This window comes from Orcinus orca, chromosome 6 (genome assembly GCF_937001465.1).
Source record: "Orcinus orca chromosome 6, mOrcOrc1.1, whole genome shotgun sequence".
Taxonomy (NCBI): Eukaryota; Metazoa; Chordata; class Mammalia; order Artiodactyla; family Delphinidae; genus Orcinus; species Orcinus orca.
This window is the reverse complement of record NC_064564.1, coordinates 93488900-93514786: the sequence shown is the minus strand read 5'-3', so window position 1 is coordinate 93514786 and position 25887 is coordinate 93488900. Positions and strand designations below refer to the sequence as shown.

General features: G+C 38.0%; 2 protein-coding genes across 8 annotated transcripts in view; both read right to left on the bottom strand.

Moving 5' to 3' along the window:
• The window catches only part of FKTN (fukutin), an 89511-nt gene extending 76604 nt beyond the window's left edge, over nucleotides 1-12907 (bottom strand). For 3 of the 4 annotated variants that reach the window (XM_004271507.3, XM_033431239.2, XM_049710976.1), the window contains exon 1: nucleotides 10514-12856. The gene's annotated coding sequence lies outside the window, so the exon portion shown is untranslated. The other variant, XM_033431236.2, reaches the window with a different exon arrangement.
• A 6172-nt stretch (nucleotides 12908-19079) lies between these two features.
• The window catches only part of FSD1L (fibronectin type III and SPRY domain containing 1 like), a 70466-nt gene continuing 63658 nt past the window's right edge, over nucleotides 19080-25887 (bottom strand). For all 4 annotated transcript variants that reach the window (XM_049710970.1, XM_033431235.2, XM_033431232.2 and 1 more), the window contains one exon: nucleotides 19080-25187. In XM_049710970.1, coding sequence (XP_049566927.1) covers nucleotides 25114-25187 — 74 coding nt within the window. In that variant the 3' untranslated portion in view covers nucleotides 19080-25113. The remainder of the gene's footprint in view (nucleotides 25188-25887) is intronic.

The following is a 25887-nucleotide window of genomic DNA, read 5'->3' as shown; positions in this document are numbered from 1 at the left end:
ACAAAAAAGTTTATCATAGCATTCTTTACAGTTGCAAATAACAAAAAACATAAATGGGATATCTATAAAAACTGACCAAAAGAGACTGGGGGGCTTCTCCCCCAGGGTTTCTGATTCAATAGAACTGGGGTAAGTCCTCTGAATTTGCATTTCTAATGAGTTCCCAGGCAATGCTGATGCTGCTGAACATACTAAGAACCACTTCCATAGAAAAAAATTAAGTTTTTGGTCAAGGAACATCATCTGTATAATAGCTCTTTGTATTTTGTTATGTAGGATGTGGTCAGTTTTTATAAATATCCCATATACATTTTCATTTTCTGCAAGTGTAAAAAAAGCCACGATAAAAATTTTTGTTCTTTCATCTTTGGTCCCATCTGACTATTTCAGAACAAGAAATTTAATATAGTTCTACTTCTTCTTACCTCCTCTCCACTGTTTGATTTTGGTCAAACATATTCAATTCAGTTCAAAAGTTTATATTTATTCCTTTAAATATACTAACACCTCTATTACTTGATGTCTAAACTTTGTATGTCTTTAGTTCTCCAGCTAAAAAATAAGAGAAAATCTACCTTCTGCATCTCTCCTCTTTCAATCCTGACTTTTATTAGTTTACTTTGCTATCGTTCTATCGCATTCTGCAATACAAATCTCACAGCTTTTTTAGTCTTATTCCTACTATATTCCCTGCCAATCCTTTTGCTGTATCATCTCTGTTCAGCTACTGGATGGCTGGTATTCATCTTCTCCTTAGGACTTGTGGGCACTATTTACCTTGAGTTCCTACATTGTTCAAAAATGGATGTCAGGCTTCCCTGGTGGCGCAGTAGTTAAGAATCCACCTGCCAGTGCAGGGGACACGGGTTCGAGCCCTGGTCCAGGAAGATTCCACATGCCATGGAACAACTAAGCCCATGTGCCACAACTACTGAGCCTGAGCTCTAGAGCCCCTGAGCCACAACTACTGAGCCCGTATGCCTAGAGCCTGTGCTCTGCAACAAGAGAAGCCACTACAATGAGAAGCCTGTACGCCACAAGGAAGAGTATCCCCCGCTGGTCGCAACTAGAGAAAGCCTGTGCACAGCAATGAAGACCCAATGGAGCCAAAAATAAATAAATAAATTTTTGAAAAAAAAGAACAAAAAACGGGTGTCAACTAATAGTTTGGCTTTGAGGTCACACTTTCTTTCCTCTGATGACTTATAGAATTTGTACCACTGTCCTGCAATGCTAAATACTCCCTTGACAATATCTGATCCTTCCCCTGGCACTCCCCTATAGATAAGCTGATCTTTTTAATGGGATGAGCAAAGAACACATTCCTTATCTTTGCAATCCAATTTTTTAAAAACTAGGTTATGTAATGATGTTAATGACTATATATTAGTTTTTCTTCACTATGTGCACTTTCAATCTGTAGAATCAAGATTTCTTCCTCTGCGGCAAGTTTTCTTAAGTTATATGTTTGAATATTTTTCTGTTCTAATGTTGTTCTCTATTTCCAGAACTACAATTAAGCATTTGTTTCATCTCCTTTCACTCCCATTTCACTTTGCTCAACTTTCAAAAGCCTGTCGTCATACCCCTTACTGAGCTTTCAACAGTGTTAATTCTCCTTTTTGCTTTGTATGTGGCGTTTTATTATTATTATTTTTTATAAGGGACCACTCCTCGATGTTCTCATTGACTCTTTATTTATTTTTATGTTTGGTTGTGTTGGGTCTTTGTTGCTGAGCGCGGGCTTTCTCTAGTTGCAGTGAGCAGGGGCTACTCTTCATTGTGGTGCATGGGCTTCTCATTGTCGTGGCTTCTCTTGTTGCAGAGCACAGGCTCTAGGCATGTGGGCTTCAGTAGTTGTGGCACACGGGTCTCAGTAGTTGTGGCTTGTGGGCTCTAGAGCGCAGGCTCAGTAGTTGTGGTGCACGGGCTTAGTTGCTCCACAGCATGTGGGATCTTCCCAGACCAGGGCTTGAACCTGTGTGCCCTGCATTGGCAGGCAGATTCTTAACCCACTGTGCCACAAGGGAAGTCCTGGCCTTTTATTTCTGATTTTTTTTTTTTCTTTCTTGAGTTCTGCCAAATTATTACTCACCATTTACTGTTGTCTTACTATTTCTTTCTAGCCAATTAACTTTCTCTATTACTTTAAAGAAGTGATTGTCTCCTTAAATTTGTTAGGCCAATACAGTTTTCTCATGGGTTCTTTGTCACTTGTTTTTCCGTTTCTTTTCGCTTTTCTTCTTGTAACATTTTTGTGTAGATGCTGTGCTAATTTCCTTTTTATTATTATTAATCTTTGAATGACATGAACGCCACTCAGGCCAACTATTTGCAAGAGGACTGTGGAAGGAAGAAGCAAGGCTGTGTTGTGGACTAGAAGGTAGTCTCTCTTTTTTTTTTTGCGGTACGCGGGCCTCTCACTGTTGTGGCCTCTCCCGTTGCGGAGCACAGGCTCCGGACGCGCAGGCTCAGTGGCCATGGCTCACGGGCCCAGTCGCTCCGCGGCATGTGGGATCTTCCTGGACCGGGGCACGAACCCGTGTCCCCTGCATCGGCAGGCAGACTCTCAACCACTGTGCCACCAGGGAAGCCCCGGTAGTCTCTTTAGTATACAAGAAAGCTCTTTATGATACAGGGTGTTCTGTGCATGTGTGTGCGTGAGAGAGACAGAGAGAATGTATGTGAGAACAAGCAAGAGAAACTTGTTTAGCCATTACTTCTTGCCTCACCAAGAGAGTGCTTCCTGCAAAGATTGTGTATCTGTATGCTTTCTCATTTGCTCTTCCTTTTCTGCTAGTTCATGTTGCCAAACATTCCAAGGAAGCTTCTCCCACTGCTTTTCTATGCATCCTGACACCACTGTAAACAGAAGATCTATTTCTCGTTGCTCTGTCAGTTCTACCTGAGATCTCTTTCTGCCAGAATGCTCTTTTAATCTCTTTCTGCTTACATTTGACAAATATTTCTCAAATATTTCAATTTGGGATACAGGACTCTAGTCTCATCAAAGATGTAATTAAAGTTGAACAATGCAGGGGTTGGGGCACCAACCCTCTGCAGTTAAAAACCTGCATATAACGTATAGTTGGCCCTCCATATACATATGTGGTTCCTCTATATCTGCGGTTCCTTCATATATGCGGTTTTGCATCTGTGGATTCAACCACCCAGGGGTCATATAGTACTGCAGTATTTACTATTTAAAAAAATCTACATATAGCAGTTCAAACTCATGTTGTTCAAGGGTCAACTGTACATCTCTGTCTCTCATTCTCCTTGCTGTTTCAGGGTAATTTCAGATAGAAGAAGGCAAAAATGTCTTTACTCTGTCGTCTTTAAATCAGAAGTCTTAGAGTTTTAAAACAATCCAAACGAGCTTCCAGTGCAGAAGCCTATATAAAGCAAACACTACATGATATTATATAAAGTCAACAAACTACTTAAGAGAAATATCACCAGTGATGTGAGTAATCTACTTGATTTACAGATAATGCATAAAGCAAAGATAACTGAATAAATCATGATCATGTTCTATCTCCTAAAACTGTAAAAACTAGCAACATAAAACAATATTGATGATGGTATTAGTTTTGCTGTCAGCTAAACCTTGCTAAAATAAAACAGTCAAATATGTACTCTGATAAGGACAGCTCACAAGATAACAAAAAGAATATCCTTCATTTTCAGTATTTCAGCTCAGTTTCTTGTAGTTGTAGTAAATAGTGCATCAACATATTGTACACTGATTCCTAGTGAAATGTAAAGTAGCATTTGGAGTGTGCTATAGAACCCAGGCTTTTCTGTGCCAGAATTAACAGGTGGAAAGAAAGGCCTATATAAACCACTACAGAAACATAAAGTCCAAATTAATATCTTGTTCTTTCTTTGGATATAACTCTAACCTACAGTTAATTCTTAAATGAAATAAACCTCCAGAATATATCAATCACAACTATATTTTTATTATCAAGATGATATCCAATTAACTTTACTTCATTACTTATTTTCTATAAATGCCAAGGCAGTTATTGCAAAGGAAGAATATTAGCCTGTCAAAACATTCCTATTTGCTAGCACCATCTCTTCATTAGGAATGGAGTTACCACTTTAAAATGAATAATGTGATACTTTAAAAAAGAGAGGCCAAGGCTTGTTGAGTTTACCTCTAAAATCCCTCTGGCACCAACTCCCTCTTCTTTCTTCACTGTCATTCTAATTTGAACTCTAATTGTACAAATGTCTTAATTGTAACTGATGTCCCAGCTTCCACTTTCTGCCTACCCATAATCTTACCTATACATTGACAGATATACCAAGTTGCTGATAAATGAATCAAATTACACCATAATCAAAATATTTCAGTGGTTCTCTACCACCTACAAATAAAGCTCAAATTCCACATACATTTGACCCTTGAACAACATGGGTCTGAACTACGCAGGTCCACTTATATGCAGATTTTTTGCAATAATAAATAGTATTACACAATCTGTTGTTGACTGAATCTTTTGGTGTGGAACTGCAGATACGGAGGGCTGACTCTGCTACCTGCAGATTTTTGACTGCAGGGAGGTGTAAAATAAAGAATGGTGCCCACCATCCAGTTCTACAAGAATCAAGTCATTAGCCACTGCAGTTGCTGACCTACAACACATCTGAAAGGAATTCAGGGTGAAGATCAGGATGAGGCACTCTGTGCTCTGGGGAAACAGGCAAAACAGGCCCTTAGATACTTAGAAATATTTCAGGAGAAACAGTTTATGAACCTGGACCCTTCCGTCTTCCCATACTTAGAAAAGCACTAAAATCATTAACTGAGATATGTGTTCCTCGTGACTAGCAGCAACTTTCTACAGACATGTGTGCTTGAGTGCACGTACCCCTTTGCCAAAATCATGTATCTACTGACCTCCCCCACTACCTCTTCTTACTCAGAGCTATCTGAGAGACTGTCTCCCAGACTATAGTCCTCAGTAAGTCCCCAAATAAAACTGAAACTCACAGCTCTCATGTTGTGTGTTTTTATTTCAGTCGACAGAGGGTTGGCACCTGCACTGTTCAAGGGTCAACTGTAATGGCATTCAAGGGTATTCACAATCTGACTGAACACACGCAGTCAGTAGGCTTTCTCCCACTTCACACACTCTTTGGTTTTTGCCCAGGTATTCCTGGAATACACACGACCTTTCTTGCCTCTTTGCTTTATACTCATTCCCTCTTGTCTGAAATGTTCTCATCCATTTCCACAGAACCAGTTCTACACCTCTTTTCATCACTCCTCTCAAGTGACCCTTCTTTTATGAAATCTTTCATGCTCTTCAAAGTCAGAAGTGAACTCTCCTAGCTCTAAATTCCTAGTCTTACCTTCTTGAAGGGAATAAATATTTACTGTCTACCTTAACAGGCAGAGATGCCAATAAAATGCTAAGCTGGAGAGAAAATGATACAGTTCCCTATCTTCTAAGACGTTAGAGATGAGTATGTAAGAGTTTTCAAAAGAAGAATGGTGATGGTAATGGTGGTAGAGGGTATGATGTGCTAAAGAACAGCATGGGAAGTTTTTTCCAAAATGCACAAGCACCATCCTTACCACCCTCACATCTATTAAGAACCACTGTTCTAAATTGTGATAGACTCTATCAGAGATAAATATAGAGACAACTTCAAGTGTAATGGTCATGGAGTAAATACAGGTTACTATGGAGCACAAGGAGAGGAAACTAACCCTAAGGCTTTTACTACTTTCTATTTTGAATTATAGCTATTAGAATGCATGAATCATCTCCCCTACCAGCCTAAAAGTGGTTGAATTATTATCAAGAAATAAGTATGTTAAGTATACTCAAAGACACTGCACAATGCTCAAGAGAACACAAAACTACTTTTAAAAAGTTTTTATTTTAAAAAGTTCTCTGTCCTACAGAAACTTTCATAATAAAACAGAATATGAAATACGAAAAAGTGATTTTTTTAGAGCTTAAAGCCTATACTTGGTTCCAACTCCTGAACAATAAACATTTAAAAATAACATATGGAGAAATATAGCATAGAACCAAAATAAAAACATTATTTGTGTATACATTTCTCTTTATATGTGACATTTTAGCTATCATAATAAAAATGCTACAGAAGACAAGTAATGTATTTTCTTACATATACTTAGGTAAAGCTTCCTAAAGAAAACAGTAATAATGGCAAAGAAGAAAGAGTACCGCAGAGATGTAAATTTAAATGAGGGGGCAGGGAGATGTAATGGGGACTCTAAGGGGAGTTACCAGGTTTAAGTACCCAAGTATCTTCCAAGTTCTAATGCAAATATGAGAAGGTTAATATAAGTATGGTATATTACAGCATAGAATTAGTCTTAGATGACTTGGAAACAGGCTCTAACTAGTGCATGAACTAGGATCTGGCAATGAAGACAGGAATGGGCAGATCTGCTTCCCAGCTGAACCTTTAACGGGTTGTGGGTGTCGGAGCTATCAATCCTCTCAGTCTTTTGAGCCTGGGGTAGCTAGAGTCCAAGACTGTCACCTCCAGCCAAGAACAAACACATTCTTTTACCCTTTCTTTCACCCTCTATTATCAATTTTGCTTTGTGTCAAGGCATGAGAAAGGTTGGAAAAAACCAGCGGTAGATAAAAGCCATATACAAATTTGAAGGAAAAATATACAGGATGGGAAGTTCAAGATAGCTCTCAGGTTCTTGCTACAGCCAAGAGCAGTATTTCATATTCTTTCAGCTTCCCATTTCCCTTTCACATTATCATTTGTTCTTTGATGGTAAAGGCACAAAAAACTTTGGCACCTGGCTTAACCTGACATCCCCTCTCCAACTACTTTTTTGAGAATCATCTTGGTAGGGATCAGTTTGAAAGAATGTCAAACGGCCTTACTTTCTTATCCCAATTCTCCCCACTACTGCCTTCTGGATCACCTCTCTATATCAGAGGCCCTTGGACAAGAAATAATCAGCCCTGACACTGAACTTAGGCTCATAAGATGATGTGTGCTAGCCTGGTCCCCTCAATGCTGCTAGATCCAATTTATTCAGGAACACTGGGGAGTGAGAGGAAGGTATAGGTGGTATGAATCAGACAGAACTGAGATTCAAATATGCCCTGCACTGCAAAATAAAACAGGAGGCTAAACTACAAAGAAGAAACAGGGTAGTCTAAATAGGCAAAGGCATGTTTTGAGATAAGGCAGCAGACTGGAAAGCATAAAGAGAAAATGCTTCTGAAGAGGTATTCAGAGTTAAGATGAAAAAAAAAAATCAACATTTTCAGCTGCTCTAAGCCAAAAAAAAAGCCCAGTAGCAACAAATGCTATCCATCTTCCTTAAATACTGCTGCTCCTTTTCCTTTCCTTTCATTGCTAAATTTGCAAAAGAGCGTCAGTAGCCTGGAAGCAAAGGTTAGACTGTAAGGGTTTAAAAAGTCTCTTTATCTGCTTACCACTCATTCACTTCTTAACCCTTTGCAATGTAACCTCTCTCAATACGCTGACACTTGAAGATTAAAAAATTAATCTCTCCATTTGATACTCCAGAAAAATCATAAATATATAGTGACTACTTTTGAAATGGCTATGGAGTACTGAGTTTTTAGAGAGTGTCTGAAATGAAAGACCTAGATAAGAAAAGAAGTGAAGATAGGAAGGGACTGATATTACAGGGGCAAAGTAAAAGGGTGAAGGAAGTGGCATTGCCTAATATACCTACTATTCTGTGTTTGATATGAAATCTGGATGGATGTTCTCTTTACATTCTCTTGCTCCTAATCACTTTATTAGATATACCTCCCATATCTACTGGCTACTTACTACTTATAAATATTTCACCAGACTGTTGGTGATGTCCTCTTGAACATTCCACCAGCACCTAAAACAAATCACTGTCCACCTTCAAAACAGATTTCTTTCATGACTTGCCCCTCTATTCTGTTAATGGTATCCCTAAATATTTATGTTCAAAACAAAATAGTTTTTGTGGTTCTAATTCCACATCTGAGTCACCAAACTTACATTCTTCGTAGTGCCTCTACAAGCTGTTATTTCTTTCCCATTTCCAGTATAGTTAGCCTAATTTAAAGGCTTATTAACTCTGCCTAAATAGAAAGCCTCCTACATGAGTACAGATAGTCCCTAACTTACAATGGTTTGACTTATGGTTTTTGACTTTACAATGGTGCGAAAGTGACAAGCATTCAGTAGAAACCACACTTGAATTTTGATCTTTTCCTGGGCTAGCAATAAATGCCACGTAATCCCTCATGATGCTGGGCAGTGGCAGCGAGGCACAGCTCCCAGCCAACCACGTGATCACAAGAGGAAACAACTGGCCCTTATAACCATTCCGCTTTTAATTTGCAGTATTCAATAAATTATATGAGATAGTCAATACTTTATTATAAAGTAGGCTTTGTGTTAGATGATTTTGCCTACCTGTAGGCTAATGTAAGTGTCCTGAAGATGTTTAAGGTAAGCTAGGCTAAACTCTAATGATGTTTGGTAGGTTAGGTGTATTAATAGCATTTTCAACTTACGATGGGTTTATCAAATTAAGGAAGATCTGTACTCTAACACCAGGCTTTCCTCAAAATACCCATCTTAGGGACCAAAGTCCAGTCATTTCTATAGTACCACTTTGTGTCACTTTCCCCTGCTTTCAGAACTTCTATGGCTTATTTAGTACTAATCCCCTAAATGAACCCATCAATACAGTGCTTGCTCACCTCGGTGCATTTGTCTACGCTATTCCTTCTCTCTACAGTGCTTTCTCCCCCACATCCTGCCCCCTCACTGTCTTTTGAGTAGTTCAGAGCATAGGCTCCGAAGACAGACTGCTATGTTCAAATCCTGCTCTGCCACTTGCAGCCTATATGTACGTCCTTAGGCAGGTTACTTAATCTTTCTATGCCCCATCTTTAAAGTGGATCTATAAATTGTACTTGACTCACAGGGCTGTTCTGACAGACTAATACATGTAAAGCACCGAACAGTACCTAGAACATGATAACTATACAATAAATGCCAGCAATAATTAATAACTGTCACCTTAAAAGCCTACTAGTAATTCCCTCTGCTCTCAGACAACTAAAGTCTTCCTCTTTTATATCCACACAGCATTGTGTATTTGTACTATTTTTGCAGTCAGTCTTAAGTAGTTATAGTTCCTTGAGACAGGAGGCTATCATATGTTTCCATATTCCCCAGAGTATTCCATATTCTGTAGTCTTCCACAGTAGAATTCAAGCACAGACATAGATTTTAAAAGATTTATGATGGACCTCTGTTGCCCCAAGAGCTCTGTGTGCCCAGAAGAGTATACAAAAGTATTTGAGGTAAGTGGTGAATGCGAGCAACTGCAGGTGAAGAGTGACAGCCAGAGTTTATGTCACACAGGTCAGTTTGGTTTGTTCCCTCATTCATTCATTTTTCCATTAAGTTCACAAATATCACTGAGCCCTATGTACATCCTGTAGACCCCAGTCAACCTGCTAGCTGTTCCCTGTCACAAGACTCTACAGTAGAAACAATAGATTATATTTATTTCAAAGGCAGCAGAAAGTTGAGGAACCAAGGATTTCTTTTGACCTAAACATTATTTAATACATTATTTCATAGGTCATTTAAGAGCTACCTTAGTAGCATACACACCAGTGTAAAAACAGTGGCTGTCTTTGGGTTGGAAGGACTGTAGGTGCTTTTCTTTTTCCTTTTTATTTATCCTATGTGAATATCGATTGATTTTGTAATGAGAGAAAAAAAGTACTAAGTTTCAAAAAAACTTTAAAAAAATTCTCTCATTCTGTGGCTCAATTAACAAATACTACAGCCCACACACATTATAAGCTTTAATTATCTTACTATCTTCCAATTTTTGGAGTAACAGAATAGTGTTAAACCAAGCTATTTTTAACTGAGTAAACTCTTCCCCTCAAGAATGCAAGTACTTAACTGCTTGGTTGAGGATATCTGGGTGTTGATCTTAGTAAAATTATAAAGCGAATCAAACACACAGAATCAAACATAGGGCTCAGCAAGCATCAAGTACTTAGTACAAAATATAAAGTGTGAATATATGTACATACATAAAATCTGGATGGATGTTCACCAATATATCAATAATGGTCATCTCGGGGCTTCCCTGGTGGCGCAGTGGTTGAGAGCCCGCCTGCCGACGCAGGGGACACGGGTTCGTGCCCCGGTCCGGGAAGATCCCACATGCCGCGGAGCGGCTGGGCCCGTGAGCCATGGCCTCTGAGCCTGCGCGTCCGGAGCCTGTGCTCCGCAATGGGAGAGGCCACAACAGTGAGAGGCCCACGTACCGCAAAAAATAAAAAAATAATGGTCACCTCTAGGTGTGGGGATTGGCATGATTTTTACATTGTTCTTTATGCTTTTTTTATATTGTCCCAAAATTTTTATAATGAGCATGTATTATTTTCATAAAGACAATAAAATTATTAATAAAAACAGCTGGTAAGTAGTAGTAGTGGCTTAATACCTGCTAGACAGGATCTAGATCTTTGCTACTTAAAAGTATGGTCCTCAGATGAGCAACCTCAGCATCATGTTGAAGCATGTCAAAATGCAGAATTTTCAGGCCATACTGCAGACCTACTGATTCAGAATCTACATTTAATCTACATTTTAAGATCCTCAGGTGATTCATATTTGCATTAAAATTTGAAAAGCACTGATTTGGACACTACAGCCTTTACATGCAGGGACAATAGGAACAACATCTGCCTTCTTCATTGTACATCCCTAGCACACAGCAGTGCCTGAAACACACAAGTATTTGTTGAATAAATAAGCATGTAAATGATATTACTTCTGAATAGACAATCAGAACAACAGTGGAGACTGTATCTGTTTGAATTATTTTCTGCTAGAGTTCCCAAAAATGATTGCTTAATATTAATATTTACTGTAAATACTGTTAAATTATTTTAATAAAAATGTTGGCCCCCAAAATGTAATCCTTTTTGAAAAGGAGTCCTAGCTCATAGCCCTGAGATCTACATGTCTCCTTCAATCATTTCTCTAGTCTCCTATCCATGCGCACACCCTATACTCTTTACAATCTCTCCCTAAAAGCAAACTCATTTTCAAGATTTTAAATACCACCTCTGAGAGAAAACTCACTACTTAAGTTTCAGTCTATAACCCCATCTGTCTATATAACCAACTCTATTTCATACACCTCAAAGTTAACAGTTTTATTCTCCATCTACTATCTCCCTGCCCCCTTCAAAGAGAATAGTTCTCCATCCTCACAGACTCCTGTTTTACAGGTTTTAGAGAAGAGAGACCACCTAATCCAAGAACATCATTTTACAGAGGAGAATAGGATCTGAAAGAAATAAATGACAGCCCAAGAGGCTAGTTATTGGCAACGCAAAGCTACAATCTGCATCACCTTACTCCCAATACATTATCACATGCTAAAATTCTGATAGAATTCTCATTTTTATCAACAGCAGTTAAATTCACTTTTGAGAAACACAGGTTCAAAATAACAATCGCCTAGATCCAAGAAATCAACATTGTTGACATTTCTCTCATTCCTTTTTTCTTCCTTTTCAGAATGTACTGCATTTTCTTTCCACTTGGGGTTCCTTCAACCTCTAGTGCCATACTTCCCAAATCCTCCATCCTCTCAAAGCCTACCTCCGCAAATATACTCTAAAATGCCTATTCCTGTCTTCTGTATCTTTATCTATGGTGTTCAGCAGAGATAGCTCCTGATGACTCAAACCCTATCCATCCTCAAAGTACAGCTCAATCCCAGCCTTTTTTACTTTTCCCAATTCCTAATGCACTGCTCCATCACTCACTTTCATATGTGTTCATAGCCTGATGTTTATTCTTTGGAAACCTGCTATCTTCAAAAGTAGAAAGAACCTGTTGTTATCTAGGTCCTCCGTTTACATCTGAGAAAACTGAGGCCCAGAGAGAAGCGGCTTCTCTCGTTACTTGAGAAATTGGTGATGGTGATGAAATCTTAACTCAGTTCCCCAGATTCCTATCCAAAGCTTCGGTCATCTCTCTCTCTCTCTCTCTCTCTCTCTCATATGAAACTTTATTTAGCATGGCTAGCTGTGTCCACCCCATTATTAGGCACACAAAAGGGACACTTCAGTAAATACTCCTCCAACTGAACTGAAAGCTGAACCCAGGGTGAAAGCATAAAAGAAAGGGATGGTTAATTAAATTACCCTCACTCTAGAAAACTGCTGTAGCTCCCCCACTACCCAAGGAAGCACTCCACACTCCCTCATGGGGCATCAAGGTTCGTCCCAGTTGAGACCCAACGGTAGCTCCCGCCACATTTCTGGCCCTCCCGTCTCCGCACCCATTCCTCCAGCCATTACCCTAACACGCAGTGCTGCCCAAACCTGGTAGTCCCTTTCATGCTTCTGCACCTTTGCACACACGGGCCCCACAGCCTGCAATGCTCTCCTCCCTCCCGCCGACCCCTGCCCCCGAGATCCTCTTGCAAATCCCGAGACAGCTCTCAGGACCCTATTCAAACGTCACTACCCCAGCCGGGTCCTACAAGGGTCTCAATCGGCCTCCAACACCGGACCTGTCCCGGGATGAGGATTTTACTTGCTGACAAGCCCAAGAGCGTGGGAGGGACGCCGAAGCGCACATCCACCCCGAGGTGCTCGTGGACTGCCTCACTGAGTATCCCCCGCCCGGAGCGCGCTCGACCTATGGCCTGCCTGGGCGAGGCAAGTGCCCATTAGGCTGGAGGAATGCCCAGTGACGGTACCCGAGCCACCGGCGACACCCGCCTGAGGCGCCCACCCGTCCCCGGAGGCCAAGCCGCGCCTCTCACACCTTACCTCCGCCAACACCAGCGGCAACGCCGCTTTACGGCACTCACAGCAACCGCTGCAAAAGGGGCCGTCAAGCGCGGAGCCTTTACGTACCGGTTCGTTTGATGTCGCAGCCGTTAACCCTGGCCTTCGCCTGGTCTACTACCAACGCTGCTTCCTCACCGAAGTTTACGGAGCCCGGTGATTTCCTGGCTTTGGGGATTTAGACACGTAGCCAAAGCTTTTTATCTGTTGCCTAGGTAACAACTACAGCAGGGCACTGAGGCGATCTGAGATTTTAGGAATTGCTCCTAGAATTGGAGAGGCACCAGCTGAGCTGTGTTTCCCAAAGTGTGTGAGTTTGCCAGATAAAATATAGGATGCCAGTTAAATATGAATTTCAGATAAACAACGAATAATTTTTGAGTGTGCTTTGCAGAGGGATTCAGAATAACTCCCTGAACTCTGGTTTGGGTACCATCAGGTGAGATGGGAGATAGATCGGGAAACAGTAGCCGAATTAATATTGCTCTTGTGGTTGAGGTGTCTGTGGGACGTGCAAGCTCCCGCGGACTGTTATACTCCTGTTAAGGACTAGAAATATACACATTCAATTCCGGACCTGATTGTTTAACTGTGTAATCCAAAGAATTATTGTTAAGGATCACAGATGAATCAATTTTGACATAATCTTGAAAACTATAAAGCACTGAACAAATTACTGTAATTTGAAGTTCTTTCTACAAAAATTACTATTACCAGCCCATGGTGAAAACTGATAATACTCCCCTCATATATTTGAGTTGTTTTCTAAACTTTTTTTTTTTTGCATTTTGAAATCATTTTATCATAATAGTAGAGAATGCTGGTATACATAACATACATTTATTGTAGTAGTACATATGTTGTATATACATTTTCTTACACCCTGAATTATTTTTAGTGGGCTAACTTGGTTTCCAACTTGCATGATATATACATTTTTGTGCCCTCTAGCACAACGCCACGTACCATTATGTATGTTCAATAAAGCACATGGAATCTAAACTCTTTTTGAAAAGTATAAAATGAAAAGTCCTTTTCCTTCTCATTTCCCAGGGGTTATGATCCTTATCAGTTTCTTGCTTTTCCTTCCAGAAGTATTCTGTGTACATACAAGTTTATGCTGTATGTAACCAGATGAGGCCAGTACTCCAGAGACAAGTGTTAGTGGAAAAGGAAAAGTTGCTTTATTCAGGAGTCCAGCAACATGGTTAGACGGTGGACTGATGTCCTAAGACCATCTCTAAACTGCTAGTTAGGAGACAGAGGTTTTAAAGGCAGTGTGAGGGAGGGGGCAGTGCATGTGATCAGCTCGTGCACAGTTCTTGGATCGGTTGGCATCAAGGTGAAGTTTCCAGCATCACCAATCTTCTGGTTTCGACCAGTATGTTGTCTACGTGCTTGTGGTCAGCAGTTTTCATCTGGTGGGGGTCTGCTTCCTGTTAAAATAACTTAGGACTGTGTGTCAGACCTTCATTTATCTCTTTCAGGGAAACGGGAGTTTGATGATTCTATGTGGCTGGTTTACAGTCTGAATTGTTGCCAGTTTCCCAGCTCAACAGCTATTCTTTGTTTCTACATCTTCCTATTTCCTAACCATTCACTCTTGAGCCAGCCTTCTGAGAATCAGGGGAGGCCTGGGAGACTAAAGCTTTTCTACAATCAAGAGGCACGTGGAGGACATGGGGGTGGGGGGGGAGTGTCTCCCAGGAACGCCCCATAGGGTCCTGCTTGGTTACAATCCCCCTTTTTCTTTGATACTCCTCAATCCTGAGGTGTGGAACAAGAAAGGAAGTAAGGTTTGGGATAGAGAGGTTAATCATAAACTCGACAGAGGAACTCAGTTTTAGGGAACTCAGTTTTATGTAGAGTCCTCTGATTACTTAGAACTGGTAGTTGGTAGGTTAATTTAAAAAGTAGGTAGAGAGTGGCACAGACTAATATATACTACCAAGTGTAAAACAGATAGCTAGTGGGAAGCAGCCGCGTAGCACAGGGAGATCAGCTCGGTGCTTTGTGACCACCTAGAGGGGTGGGATAGGGAGGGTGGGAGGGAGATGCAAGAGGGAGGAGATATGGGGATATATGTATATGTACAGCTGATTCACTTTGTTATAAAGCAGAAACTAACACCATTGTAAAGCAATTATACACCAATAAAGATGTTTCTTTTTTAAAAAAAAAGAGACATAGAAGAAGGAAAAGAAAAAAGTAGGTAGCACCCAGAGGAAGGAAGGTACAAAAGATTAACAGGATCATTGGACACAGGTGCTAACCTGAGGGACCAAAGATGGTAAATTTTGAACATCAAAATGAATAACTGCTATTGATTAAACACATCAAATATATGAAAATTCTTGACTTCATGATTCCTTAAAAATGAAACTCATTAGTCATGATTGAAGATTGCCAGGGCACCACCTCACTATCCTGAAACTCGATAAAAATATCAAGCATTTATCTGGCCTTTCTTATTGGAACAGGATTTCAGTGTAACCAAAATACTAATGAGAATTCCAGCTAATAAATGATGAATGATAGAACCATCATTGCTACTCCTAATGCCGTATGAAGGACAGCCCTCATCAGTAGAGGCTAAAATTAAGTTGAAACGTTGATGGGGAACTTTTCAATAGACGGATTAGGCTGGCACCACCTGAACCCACTGATCAATCTTTTTAAGTGGGACAACCTGCCATTATGCACTTACGGATGTGATGCAACAGAAAGTACACAGCACCACCTGTGAAGGATTCTTGCCTTGCGGGCTTCCCTGGTGGCGCAGTGGTTGAAAGTCCGCCTGCCGATGCAGGGGACACGGGTTCGTGCCCCGGTCCAGGAAAATCCCACATGCTGTGAAGCGGCTGGGCCCGTGAGCCATGGCCGCTGAGCCTGCACGTCCGGAGCCTGTGCTCCGCAACGGGAGAGGCCACAACAGTGAGAGGCCCGCATACCTCACAAAAAAAAAAAAAAAAAAAATGGAACCTGCATTTAACCATAACTCTAGATTTAACAAAGGCTATAGAGAATAGATCAGAATGTGGGACATTCTACAAGACAGATGCCCCAGTTTCTTTATCAATGGCATTTAAAAGGTGGTGAGGGAACTAATACAAAATCAGAGACTTAAGAGACATAACCAAATGCAAGGCATGGACCTTGTCTGGATCCTGATTTGAAAAAAGCAACCATAAAAAGATATTTTTGAGACAACTGAAATTTTAATATGGGCTGGGCCATTAGACAATATTAATTTTGCTAAGAATGTTAATGGAATGTGGCTGTGTTTAAAAGAAAAAGTCATTGATGCATATTACAGTACTACTTATGAGTGAAACTTTTTAAAACAAAAAAATGACACAAACATGGCAAAATGTTAACAATTGATAAATCTAGGTGATGAGCATAAAGGTGTTCATTATAAATAGCCTCTCTACTCTTCTGTATGTTTGAAAATTGTCATGATAACAAGAAAAGGGAAAAATTATCAGGTTCATAAAGGGCATAACAAATCTTATTCCATGTAAAGCTTTAAAAAATGCAGTAATAGCAGAGGATTACATTAGCCAATCTTTTTTTTTTTTTTTTTTTTTTGGCTGCGCTGTGTGGCATGCGAGATCTTAGTTCCCTGACTAGGGATCGAACCTGTACCCCCTGCAGTGGAAGCACAGAGCCCTCACCGCTGGACAGCCAGGGAATTCCCAACATTGGCCAATCTTTTGATTTGAACTATGGCCTTTTTAAGTGTGGATCAACTGATTAGTTTTTCTTACATAAGCCACAGTCATAATAGATCACCTGTAGTTTCTGGTATGTTTCTTTAAAGTGGACCAGGAACTTACAGATAACAAGTGAAGGAATCTCAACTCAGAGTCCTAGATGTGTGTTTTTCTTTTTTGCAATCCTCTGTAATTTACAATTATCTTGGACACAACTAACTTGTCAGCCACTTGCTCTTCATCGCTAAAGTTCCCTCCACTTGAATTTCATTGGTTTATGTAATATTTAAATTATATAATTACAACAATGTCACTGGCATAACAAGTTTGGGAACAAACAGCTAAATAGAGGTATACATACCATGCAACTGGTGGGAGCAGTACTTCTCCAGCATACAAGGGGGAGCCCAGCTGTGAGCCTTCAACTCACTGTGAATCCTAGTCAGTATGCTTTAACCTGGTTAGCCAGTCCAGTTGGAGAAGGGGTACAAGGATCGGTAAAAACAGCCTCTAGTATAAGCAAACATCCATCTTTTAAAAATTATTCAGATACTGAAGCACATACACATCCTGGCCCACCCTAACACTGTGGGGCCCGGGGCAAGAGTAGAAATGGAGGCCCAACTTGACATATATTTTAAGTGTCTAAATAGGTAAGAGTCAATCATATACACATACATATATACATACACACACTTCTATCTTGACAAATATTTCTTCTCAAGGAACAGAAATCTAGGTTCAAAACTGAATTCTCAGACATGTGCTGGAAGGTGATAACACGAGAACCAGGTTGGCCTGTTCTCCCCACAAGTCCCTGGGTCTTTTTCCTTTTAACGTCTAGTTACAGCCTGCCACAAGGGTCCTGGTAAGCATGAAGGTGGACACCCCAGTCTGCACATCCAAGCCCCATCCACACTCCTCCCAAACTGCCTCCCCTTGAGTCTAGCGGTATACACCTGTAGTGCAGTGCAGGATGGATTTGGGGAAGAGGCCTGCATGTGCTGTGTAAGCAAGCTTTGGGCTCGTGGGACAGGGAATTATGGGGTCCTAGCTATCTGGCTCATAGCCAGGAACACAGACTGCAAGTGGGCGTGATTTCTTAGCTCCTTCACTTTTTCATTCCATGGAGAGGCACAGCCAGAGAGTGAGGATCATGGCAGGGAACCCCTCTTGCCCAAGTCGAAGTATACACCACCCCCCATGGTATCATGCTATATATACTGTTGGACTTGCTTTTTCTATTTCATAGTATCATGAAAACCCTTCCATTAATAGTATATTCTGTATCAGCTGTGTAGGGTTACCTGGAAGCATTACGATCTAATCCCATGACCTTGTGCAAAATGGGCATAAACATACTACTAGTACCATGGAGTATAAATGTAAAATGAGGTGTAGTAATGGAAACACTTGGACAGAAAAGTAGAAGGCACAAAATTTTCTGAGCTCTCACCCGAGATCCAGTGAGGCACAGTAGGACTGGTATACCAAAGAAAATGTTCTCTAATTGAGGAAGCCAATCCCCATAATGGTCTACATATTTATAACATTTTGGGAGGGAGGCATGCAGAATATATGTAGACAAGTATATAACAACTTGTGTAGCAACTTAGAAAAGGGGAGCCTTCAGAATCTTGGTAAGCCCATTGTTCAGTTAACAATTAGGTTGTTTGTATTTTGCTATCAAAATGCTGCAATGAGTACTTATTTGTGAGTATATATGTAAGAGAAATACCTAGAAATGGAATTAAACTTTTCAAAGGTATGTATATTTAATACCTTGATATTACTTAATTGTTCTCCAGAAATGTTGCACCCATTCATACACTCCATCTTCTATATGAGGGTACTGGCTTCTCAATATCTTTTGTCACATTCCTCTCCCTGTGACTCAAGACTATCCAGTATCTCTTCATTCTTCTCTTGGTGAAAATGATCTTAGTTACAGGAGATCCAGCCTCATCTGGTCATAGATTGGTTTTCTTTTTTCTCCTAAACTGGTTTCAAGTTAGAATATAAATTTTAAAAAAATCTTAGGTTCTGGTTCTCTCCTAGCTACCATCTACCAAAATGTAATGCAAGATGTGACAAGCTCCAAAGACAGAAACTAAATTCCTGGTTTATGTTATAGTTACTTATAGCATGTCTCATCTTCCATCTATAGCTGCACTGTACCAAACAGCAGCTATTAGCAAGATGTGGCTCTTTACATTTAAATTACAATAAAAATTTTAGTTCCTTAGCTGAACTAGCCACATACATGGAAAGTGCTCAACAGCTGCCTATGCCTAGTGGCTACTGTGTTGGACAGCCCAGATACAGAACCTTCCATCACTGCATACAATTGTGTTGAACAGCACTACTCTAAAATAAAAATCTTTGGGGTCAAAAGTACTATGACACTTTTATCTTCTCATGCTCAACAGCATTGTAGATATCTAATGAGAGTGGATAAAAATGCAAGCACTGAAGCAAAAGATAGCAGGAAAAAAAGTTTAATTTTTAGATGAGATATTCCAGGTGCTTTTTAAAGAACTTAACTTGGTCATTCTATACACAACATACAATCATTTCAACATACAAGTTACTCCACTTTGAATACTCTATTTTAAAGTTTAAAAAAACATTTTAAAAGCTTTGTCTTGTTTCCAAGGAAAATGAGGCAAAATGCTTATTATAAAACACTAGTTTGCAGCACTGCGTACTGCTTAATTATAAGTAGTCCATTAATGTTCGTCATCCTTAACTTAAAGGTTAAACCTGAGGAATTAGAATTTTTATTATCAGAACTGCATAGCAAAACCATGTCCAGTTGATAGAAACACCAAACAATCTGTGGATCAAGACAACCTCTAAACCATTTAATCCAATTTAAAGCAAAACAAGTAGGTTAGGAGAGATACTAAATGATATCCAGTTTGACAGTTTTGAAATGCCTCATCATGTTTTAAAAAAATGACAATGCAACAAAAGTTGTCAAATGTTTTAAGTGGGCATATTCACCTTATATCATTTATCTGATGACAGCAAACTGCTGAACCATTCCAAAACTGTTGTTTTGGAAAGAATTATTTAGGCCAAATTCAGTCTTTGCATGTGGCACTGAGCAGTCATAAGTTGAAAGTGCAAATGCCGGGATGGAAACATAGCTTAAATCATTTATTTATGCTACTATTCTACTCTGACACACTTTAATGCTGTGGGAACATTTTTACAGTTCTGTAAGTCTTAATAGAGTAACAGGCTTGATGAGAAAATACAAAAAGGCCACAAGTCATGCATAAACTAAAAATGCTAAAGGATATTTTAATTAGGCTTTCTTTTTAAAAAAAATCATGTTTCATGTCCTAGTGATACCACTTTAAACACATGCTTTGTCAAAGTAAATGGCATCTAGAGGTATCCAAACACTTAAGTCCATTATTAACTGAAAGTAATACCTTACATTTACATAGCATTTTACTGTTGTTGAAGCAATTTCACACACTCCATTTCATTTTATTCCTCACAACAGCCCTGTGAGGTAGGCTGAACAAGTTACAATATTTTATGTAAGGCAATGGAAGCCCAAAGATGATAAATGATTTAGGTAGAGATAACAGATCTAGTATATGGTAGAGCTAAGGTGATTCATTTTAAATACTTTAAAAGAAATTAAGCCAAAATATTTTTTGTTACATCCAGAAAATTTAGACTAATGGTTTTTAATATAAATTACTCCAACTTTAGCTACTATTATCTTACAGTATGAATTAGTTATAAATTTGATTTTAAAGAGTCTTCCTTAAAAGGTAAATTAGACTCAATGCTTTGGTACCTTAGAGATACTGGAAATGTTTAAAAAAAAAAAAGCATTTTCATAACCCTTAGACTCTCCAAAAAGTTCCAATACTAATAAAAATGCCTTTTACCAATCACTTACAATTTGACTTATTTTAAAACTGGCCCAAACTTAAGAAGCTCCAAGCCAAAGCAAACACATTCACCTACCTGCTGTCCTACATACTGTGAAATCCTCTATATGTCCCTTCCCAAGGACCAACTTACATTGAACGGGTAACATTAAGAAAATATATCCAAAAAAAAAAAGAAAGAAAGAAAATATATCAATTTAACATAGCTCAAATGATTACAAATCAAAAGTCAGGACCTTATACTGACCCAGAACTAACAAATACTGTTTTAATTTAATAAGTGAGTAGTCTGGGGAGAAAAGTACTATGACAATCTCTGATATCTATTGAATATTTATAAGCCAATACTAACGTTTATATGGCATACCCAACAATATCTTTTCAACAAAAACATATACCAAATATAATCCACTTAACCTCCAAATTACTCAAAAAACTTAAAGTATTTACATTAATCAAATATTCCAGGTAACAAAGCTGTCATATGTGACATATCAAGATCACAAATATTTGCATAATATGAATACTGTAAGATATACACAAAACTAAAACTATGCTGAATATGAGATAATCTTTCTACAATGATTAAGGAAACATTCATGATCTCTTATAAGTGCTCTAGTACTGGCATTATGAAATGTAAATTAAAAATAACAAATAAATTTATGGTTATTTGGATGTTGAGTAAATTTATGCTGACCATACACTTCCCTAAGAGAATATATCCGGTGTAAAAATAAAATCAAGGAAGAAAATTCTCCAGACACATTTTATGTGACTACATGTAAGTGAACCATTTTATATGCAGTTAATTAGAATTTTTTTTACAAACTCTAACATTTACTTTTTAAAATTTCTGACTTATTAGCAAAAACATTGTTTTTAAGATGCAAACTATGTCTTACCACGCAAAAGCAGCAAAACTACTATACGCACAGAAAATCACACTTCACTAATTTGGGAAATCCAAATACAAAGTATGACTGTCATATCCCAGACACTTAAATATTTGTTGTATGAATTAGCCAATGAATGAACACTGACCTTACAAATATGGGGTTTTTTAAAAAGAATTATCATGATGATTTTTACATATAGTCTGTAGTTTATTTAGCCTAGATTCACATATTTTATAGAAGTCTACACTGTCTCTTTAAAATTAATACTCTGAAACAATCATTTTCCATATATATCCTTTTCCAATTTTTTCCCATGTTTCCAAAAGACACTATCTAAGTAACTTAATAATTTTATGGGAAAAGTATATATAAAAAAACTAATCATTCTAGGTAAGTCATGGAATAGAGTATCTTAGCCTAATTAAAAGATTTCATTACAAATTATTTATTCTTTATACCACCAAGGATCAGTCTCAAAAATTCAAATTATACACGATACTGTACACACCTTAATTTCATAAATGAGCAAATAAAGCCAAGCCAGTATGTCTCTTTAGATGAAAACATGGGGAAAAAATGATTGCAGAACAAATTCGGTCAAGTCTAGCTGTACAGCAGCAGTTCATGGTTTGTCAAAATGGTACAGGTGCCATCAGTTAAAGCCATGTACAGACAGGCACGCCTTTAATACTTTCAATTTGTTTACCTACACCTGGAACATTCAAAGAATTACTGTATAGTAAATGTGTATGTATATTCAGTTAGTAAATGCTTGGTATATACATATTTAAGAAAAGTTAAAGATGTATGTGACAGTCAGTCCGAAGAGTCAAAATGAATTGTAAAAGAATTCTTTTTCTAAAGTGCTTAAGGCAATTCCTTCATTTCTTTATCCAGTTTACTAAGACTGCTTTGGGATTCAACTGCTAAAAGAGAAAGGCAATACTAAACGTATGTTTTTTATAAAACATAATTTTTTTTACACCTGTGATAACATACATTACCGTCAACCTCTCATGCATTTCTTTTACAGAAATCAATCATGTTTGACCTGTCAAAACGAAGAGTAAAAAAAAAAAACAATAAAGAATATTTGAAAAGGTATACCAACTCTCCATAATGTCTTCAATTGAGTGCAAAAAAATCTCAATATTTTTTAATTCAAATGTCAAAGAGAATGTTATATACTGTGTATCAAGTTAATAGTTACCTTAATTTGAGACTATGTAAATAGGCACTACAGTTAGACTATTTTCTAGTTTGAAAATAAGGGTGGCAAACTTCCTCCAGTTTAACTTAACACAAATAAACGTAAATCAACTAAGCTAAAACCCCACACATTTTGTTCTTTTTTTAGAGACTTTTAAGAAGAAGCACAGTAAAAGGAAAACCTCAGATTCTTATTCTGAGGTATAATAGTATTACTTCAAAAGAATTTTCCAAATGAATATTAGAAAACTTTATATGAAGGGTTTCAAATGATGACACGCGCACAGGAAGAATAATATGCACTCCTCCAGCCCCTGATTAATATTTCCTTTTCCTCATGCCCCTGCAATAGAAGCCCCTTACCAGTATAACATAATGGTCTCTGGTTTAAATATCAGTTGACACTGCATGGGGAATGGAGCAAGAGCATGCTTAGAGGAAGAAGGCACTTAAAATTAAAGAGAGGATACAATTATATAGACATAACAGTGAAAGTTTTTAATACAAGAACTTCTGGCTTTTTCTGTGTCATTTTGTTAAAATATACGTAACTGTTCACAGAAAGCAGTTCACATAAAGTTCCACCACTAACTTACTGTTTTCAGGTTTAACTCTACGAAAAAGAATTATAACTTCCTGTTTCCTTAAGTCCTAGAACGACCCTGCTGTAGGGACATCCAAAAATTTCTTTCAAAATCTCTAGGAGAAACGAAAACCAAAATTATATTTATTTGGAGAATCAAAAGGATATCTACTGATAATGTCATTCTCTAAACTTCATTATAGTCTTTAAAATATGTCATGAGACAATGGTATAGATATGAATGTCCTCTGAAAAAATAATACCCAGTTCAAATGAAATTCCTTATTTAGATTTGTTTTACAATGAACAAAACATCCTATCAGTAAACTATAAGAGAGAATGAGCTGTTCCTATTCCACAGGGCTTTCTGTAGAAAGCAATTCAAATGTAATAAGCAGCAATGGTCACTTCTAGGGAGGTTGTCATAACACAATATACTTAAAATGTGAACGAAAGAAAGTCAACATGAGAAAGTAAAAGTTTCAAAAATTAAGGAATATACAAATCCAGACCTCTTTAAAATGCTCAATGGATTCTTAAATACTGTAATTACAACTTTCAGTTTGGCTCAAAGGACTTGTTACAAATTTTAATCAACTTTAAAAATATAAATACTCTTCTCAATAACCATGGGTATTACTCATTGTTCAACACATTTTCCCTAAGTTTGGTAAAGATTACTCTATGTTGATTTTTGGAAGAATTACAACCCTTTAGAAAGCAAATGCATGTAGCAAAAAGATTGAGAGAAAAACCACCTCTGAATAGTTATATCTGAAAAACTCATGTGCCAAATAAGTCAGAGATTTGTAGTTTTTCAAAACAGTTGTTTAAACCATTCCATCTTATTAAAAAGCAGATTTAAATGACTTCAGTAAAGAATAGTTTTAGGCACCTGCCTTTATAACCTATTCCTCGTAGATAAAGCTTGAATAGGTAGCTTTCTCTACTTACTATACAGCTTTAATAAACTTTCATCTTCCTAGAAATGTTAAAAATCAGTTATTACCAAATTCAAGTGGGAATTTACCAAAGGTAACTACTAAAGGTAGTATTAAACTAGACAAAAAATCAGAAAATATAAAGTATTAAAAAATCTTACCCATCATCCAAAACGATGGAAAGAAAAGTCTGATTAAACAGGGTAACATATAAAGAATATCCCTTTGCAGCAGGTAAGAAACTGAAATTTGGGTGATTTTAAGCTATTTTGTCTAGAAACTTCCTATCCACTTTCTTTTTTGAGTTATAACCATAAGAGAAATATCACAATATTTGGAAAAGAGAAAATGATATTCAATCCAGTCAATAAACAAAAGAGGATAATTTAGCAAACCTCAGCTTGTTTATAAAAGGGGAAAAATAAACTATTGTAAGAAAACCTTTCTAGCACCCCCAATCATTTCCATTTTTAGAAAACCACAGAGGACTGTATAGTTTTCAAGCTTCAGTGTAAGAACTAAATAACAGGTAGTGATGACATTAAAAAAGAGAAAGTACAGAGGAAAGTACAGGTCCTAGGGCTACCATATGTAACTAAACGTATTAGAAGAACCAAAGTAATCCAAGAAACACAAAAATGAGTTTCTATGTAACTACTTAAACACTGCCTTTTTCTCCCATTTACTCTTCAAAACATCAGTTTCTTGCTCGATGTCTGCTTGCTTCTCTGATATTGCTCAGCAGGTTCCTGTGAATGCTTCGTACTAGATGCTTGATGCTAACAGATTCCACACCTTAAAGCAGAATGTAGCAAACCTGATTTCCACCACTCAAAAATTTCTGTGATTAGTAACTGCACAGAAAAGGCCACCCATTCAAGAAGGGGTGAGGGAAGGTAAACATATTCTGAATAGGCATTACTGAGTAATATTGTTTAGGCTGCTAGCCGAACCAGTCATTCCATTTTCACTTTTCTGAAGTGTTCTCACAGCACTTGGAACCTGCATCCCAGTATTCAAAGAAAGTCCACCGCACCAAACCTAAGAAAGGACAAAAACAAAGCTTCAGTCAGATTTCAAATCAAATGAAAACTTAAATGATCCTTATATTTCTATTTGAAAGGCAAAATGCCACATAAGTGGACATTATCAAATTCCAAACTGATAACCTTTGTATGTGAACTGAGGGGAAGTGGAAAGGCTAACTCAAGAGTCTTCTAGAACCAAAGAAGTCTTTTAGACTTTCCAAGAGACCAAAGGAAGTCTTTATGATAGCAGAACCCACTGGAGCTGCACACAAGAAAGGGAAGTAACGGCTGTAGAAATTTAGAGACTAAATTGGATTAATCTAGGCAAAAGACATTATCATTATTGATGCTAATGTTCACAACCAAGAGAAGTGCACAAAGAGTCAACTTCTTTACCCCAATTACTGCTTTAGATTTTGATAACGAGGTGTGGCCTGACACTATAGGAATTTAACACCTCTCTGTTAACAGAGTAATTCCATGAGTTTCTTCCCTAGCTTGTTAACAATAAGAACTCTTTTATAATTCTTTAAGGTTGTCAGAGGAAAATGCAAATGACAATATCCAGATACACTTGCTATATTCTATTATCATAAATGTGAATGAGTTTATGAAACATACAACTGCTTCACTTGTGAACAGAGCAGCTGTCATTCAGTAAACTATAACTTATTTGGAATACAGTCAAGAGAATTAAAATGTGAAAATATGAA